This window comes from Rutilus rutilus (genome assembly GCF_951802725.1).
Source record: "Rutilus rutilus genome assembly, chromosome: 19".
Taxonomy (NCBI): Eukaryota; Metazoa; Chordata; class Actinopteri; order Cypriniformes; family Leuciscidae; genus Rutilus; species Rutilus rutilus.
The window spans coordinates 19,389,198-19,394,654 of NC_140232.1; the positions used below are offsets into that span (position 1 = coordinate 19,389,198).

The window sequence follows — 5,457 nt, forward strand, 5'->3', positions numbered from 1 at the left end:
GCCCTAATATATATATATATATATATATATATATATATATATATATATATATATATGAAAGACAGACTCCTAATAAGACACACGATTCACATAGAGCGCTTGCTGAAGACACAGAAGCTAGCGTTACACTGTTTGGGCAGGCTTTATAGTTTCCTGGTTGGTGACGTCACCTGCATCTGACGTCTCGTCACACCATTGGACTGATTTTGCTCGTGCCCCCTCACTTGGTGAGCTCTGGTGCCCACCCTTCTGTACTTTAATCTAAAGCAGAAAATATGGGTTCAAAAAGGCTGTTTTCACAACAATGCCATTTTCAACTATAAAGAACCTTTTGGGCAATGGAAAGCCTCCATGGATGCTAAAGGTTCGTCATGGAACCATAAATGCCAATAAAGAACCTTTTTATAAGTGTTGTTTCTCTTACTTTTATTTATTACTTTATAGGGTAATTTAGTCAAATACAGAGCTTTGACTTTGAAGTTTAAGTAATACTTTCATTTAAATAAGATAAATATGGAAATATTATTTCAAAGTTCTACTTAGGGTGGAGGTATAATGATCAGCAGTGTTTTCAAGTAAAATATTTTTGAGCAGCAAATAGTTTCATTTTCTATTGTCTGAAATTGTATTGATTCTGTTGACTGATTGTTTGTATGTTAGACATACAAGACTGCCTAAACTGGTTCAATGAAGATCACACGCCCTGGTATCCTGCATCCTTACTATAAAAGATGCAATTCAAATGATTTTTACACCACAAACCAGACAATCATGGAGTCGAAAACCTTCTGTCTGCTGATGCTCTGCTGTTGCATCAATATCTGCTACCTTTATCCACTCATTCATCCTAGTAATGGACTCAATGCATGCCTGAAAAACCCATCTTCAATAGCGCTGGAGGTTCTACCAGGTGGAGGCTGGGATAACCTGCGCAACATAGACATGGGCCGAGTGATGAATCTGAGCTATTCCCAGTGTCAGACCACAGAAGATGGTGTCTATCTCATTCCAGATGAAGTCTTTGTCATTCCACAGAAAGTGAGTGGAGTGGAAACAAACTCTGAGATCATCATGTCATGGATGGACCAGACTAGCTCCACTTCAAACTCCATCAATGCAGAAGTTTCCTATCTTCCTTTGCTCAATGGAAAATTCTCCAAAGAAAACCAACGTATTAAAACTCACCAAGTGAGAGAGAGTTCTGTAACAGCACGGGTTCAAGTAAGTCACAACATTTTAACAAATAATTGTATATGGCTTGAATTACAGAAACACATAACTAAAATGTTTTATATGAATATATATATGAAAATATATATATATGAAGAGTTCAGATGCAAAAGCCTCTAAGTGCCATCTGAAATTTTCTTCTAGAACGATAATTTTTATCAAGCTCATATATTTAAGTTCAGTAATTTCACTTAAATGGCAATGAAAATTACCTATTAATTGTCATTTAAAGGTGCATTGCGCGAGAGTCTGAGTTTTCGCAGAACTACGCCCCCTCTGGCGGCAAGCGAAACTGCAACCAGAGGTGTGCACACTCACGGACCACACGCACACGCACGCTTGCACGAGCTCGAGCTGGTCATAACCCAAGGAGCATCAGCCGCACAAATCTTTTGTTTACAATCATAATGTCTTCAGAGGTAATAAAGTTTTAAATCTGCAAGTAATTTAAAATATGTGAAAGGAAAGGCAATTGAGTAAATAACACACTTATGTGTGAGGAAAAAAAATGGGGGTAGTAGAAAACTTCGTTTTTTATTCCCATCTATCTCCATGTTGAACTATGTGTTTACTGTATCCACTTATGACTATTATTATGGAAACACGTTCATGAACAATATAAGTTATAACTTTGTAAAAGCTCAAAATTGTAATCATGATACCATACCATACACAGTCGGTCAACAAAGTACACCCAAATGTCTCAAGGTAATAAACAATCAAGTGGCACTATGACGTTACCATAAAAGCCAAACAGGCTAATCCGCCGAAGATTTGCGGGGGTTTAGCCTGTTTTATTGATCAGCTAAGTAGCATATTCCAATAGCAATACATCGTAATTAAGCAGTAATTTGCTCAAAATTTGTGTCTAAGTATCTAACTTATATATCAGCATTTTATATCACAATCATTCTGAACCTGATCACTGACAATGGTAAGTTAGTAAAACCTATTCCGATTGTACATTTATCTAGCTTACGCTAAAGCATTACACATTTTATGGATCGTCATTTATTGTCATTATTGGCCGTATCAGACATTAGAGAATGGGATATATCTTACCTTTTTATCAAGAAAAAAGCCAACTGAGGATCCCGTTTGAGCCCTAGAGCAGACCGGAGATCTCTCCATTTGTTGAAAGCCTTCCCTATGTTTACTCTCGTCTTACCCCGACGCCTGTCTGACTCCAATTTGGACCTTTTGGTTGCACTAGACAAAAGTTCTCTTTTTTTTTATCTTACGTGGAGTTTGCGTTGGTGTTTGAGATGAACTACAAGCCGGTCTCTTAGAATCCATTTTCTACGGAGAATGGCGGCGTCGGCGCATACACAATCACAAACCTGCCAGACATATGAGCGTGCCGTGAACGCGCATGACGTCACGCCCAGTCTCAGATTCCGACCCGAATCCCTCTTATTTATTTTACTGTACAGGATTATAGAGGCAATCGCAGTGATCAGAGAAGGGCTCAGTCAGCCCATCAGGCAATTGTTTAAGCATGTATGGGTTAGAAAACGGGTATTTTTAACATGAAAAGTTGCGCAATGCACCTTTAAGTGAAATTACTGAACTTAAATATATGAGCTTGATAAAAATGATCATTCTAGAAGAAAATTTCAGATGGCACTTAGAGGCTTTTGCATCTGAAGTCTGAACTCTTCATATATATATATACAGTATATATATATATATATATATATATATATATATGCTATTAATGCTAATATTCAATATTACCTATTCTATTTTTTTTATTTTTTTAATATTTTTATTTAGTCGGTCTGTCTTTTCTCTTTTTTTTTTTTTTTTTTTTTTTTTAGGTCCGTAACCATCTGTACACAGTAAAGGCCTATCCGGACTTCACTCTGGACTCCCGCTTTGCTCAACAGGCAGAGGAGATCGCAGATGCTATTAATAACAATCAAACACGTCAAGCAACTTACCTGTCAGAGAAACTAATCCTTGATTATGGTACTCATGTCATCATAAGTGTTGATGCTGGTGCTACTTTAGTGCAAGAGGAATATTTAAAAACATCTTATATCCAGAAAAACCTGTTAGAATTGTCTTCTATTTCTGCATCAGCAGGCTTTAACTTCTTTGGCAAAATTAATATTGATATTGGTGCGAGTACATCCCAGGGAACCTCTAAAACCAGTGGTTATCAAGGTAACATCACATATTCGTTAGTTCAGAGCCATGGTGGAGCTTTATTCTACCCAGGCATCACTCTACAGAAGTGGCAAGAGAGTACGCTCAATAATCTGGTGGCTATTGACCGCTCTGGGCTGCCGCTGCACTATTTTCTTAATCCATCAACATTCCCAGACCTCCCAGCAGCAACTTTAAATCAATTAGCATTGTTAGTTTCTCAGGCTGCAGAGAAATACTATAAAGTAAACACCATTCCAGGGTGTATAAATCCAGATTCCAAAAACTTCAACTTTCAGGCAAATGTAGATGATGCTTCTTGTGAGGGTCCAGTCACCAATCTTAGCTTTGGTGGCATTTACCAACGATGCACTTCATTGACAACTGATGCAAATACTATCTGTGATGAGACAGCACAGAAAAACCCAGCCACTGGTGATTATTCTTGCCCTCCAAAGTACAACACCACCCTGTTACGCTCTGAGACAGTAGAAAGAGGTTATACTCGTAACGAGTGCCAAAAGTCCTGTCGTTCATGTGGTTTCTTATGGTTGTCTACTTGCTGTGACCCAATATGTAGAGATGTTTTTTATATCCATCGTGCACAAGTAGACACCTACTGGTGTTCCACAACTCAGAAAACACCTTTGAATTCTGGATACCTCTTTGGAGGTCTATATGGACCATCTTTGCAAAACCCATTTACCAAATCATACAGCTGTCCTCCAAATTTCTTTGTACAGAAATTTTTGTGTAGTGACATGAAGGTTTGTCTGAGCAATGATTATGTGACAGCAACAAAATCCTCTGTGCCTTTTGCTGGTTTCTTCAGCTGCCAGTCTGGCAATCCTTTTGCAATGGGTCAATCTCGCTGTCCACCTCAGTTCAGCCAAAATCTTGCTGCCATTAGTGATGGCTGTCAGATTTTGTACTGTGTCCAGTCTGGTGTGTTCAGTGGTGGTCAGATAAAACCTGTCCTCCTCCCACCATTCACAAGCCCACCACTTGTTGGCATGACTGTGACAAACTCTGTAGCTATAATGCCAGAAGGAAATTTTTCCTGGGTGAAAGTCTGAGAAACAAAGACTTGGCAACTTGCAAATCCTGTTGAAATGAATCAAATGTTTGGTAAAGGTCTGGAAGTGAACAGGCTGGTGTAACCTATGGTCTGATAGCTTTGATTGCTCTGGTGTCAGGAACTCTGTATTAAAATTAGGTGTTCTTACTTTGAGATGTGCTTTGGAGTGTGGCCCAAATTGAGAGTTGCATAAAGAGTCAGAAAGATCAAAAAGTGAGAATACTAATTTCATTATTTTACATTACATATAAATTAGTATCTTTAGCATACGCTTTTATTCAAAGCTACTTACGAATGAGGAAATTGTGTACTGTATCTGTAATCAAATCACATTGATTGGCATGTGGTGATGGGTATCAGGAATGTGCGTTTTTTTCCCCTTCTCCGTATTATCATTATCCTAAGCAATATTTATTTAAATTTCATGAATGAACAAACAAATCAATAAATATATGTCCTGCATGACTTCCTGGTTGCATTTTCCAAAAGCAATTCCTCCAGAACACTTTCATCACACATTTATTTGTCTTCTGTGCTCTCAAGCCATATTACAGCCCATTTATTTAGTGTAAACATGTACTATCGAAAATATTTTGAGATGGATGAACTCTAGAACTTACAGCAAGTGGTTCTGATACAAACTGATAACAGGTCACATTTATTTTTTATAAGTGAACATGATTAATGGCAAACTTTAAGTAATTCTAATGTTTTTTAAGCAGTAATAGTGCTTTTTTTTTTCTTTAAAAAAAACTTTTGAGTATGAGTAAGAGTAAGCGATAGCCAAGACGTTTGTTATGTATGTGTTGTGTTACATAATGGTCAAATTGAAAATTAAAAAAATAGAAAAGGAGTGTGGCTCATTCTGTCATAACATGGTTAGTTTATCTTTGACCAAATGTAAAATGGTTAGAACAAATGTTTTAAAAACAATCTTTATTTATTTTGTTGAATTCACATGCACCAGACAAAAAAAAAAAAGTTTAGATTTCAATAGA

General features: G+C 37.2%; 1 protein-coding gene across 1 annotated transcript; it reads left to right on the top strand.

The window, feature by feature from the left end:
- Nucleotides 1-771: 771 nt before the first annotated feature.
- mpeg1.3 (macrophage expressed 1, tandem duplicate 3) lies at nucleotides 772-4,917 on the top strand (the record flags this gene model as incomplete). The annotated part of the gene is made up of 2 exons (XM_084390279.1): nucleotides 772-1,221; nucleotides 3,051-4,917. The coding sequence occupies 2 exons, from the start codon at nucleotides 772-774 to the stop codon at nucleotides 4,455-4,457; spliced, it is 1,857 nt and encodes a 618-aa protein (XP_084246405.1). The 3' UTR covers nucleotides 4,458-4,917.
- Nucleotides 4,918-5,457: the final 540 nt, after the last annotated feature.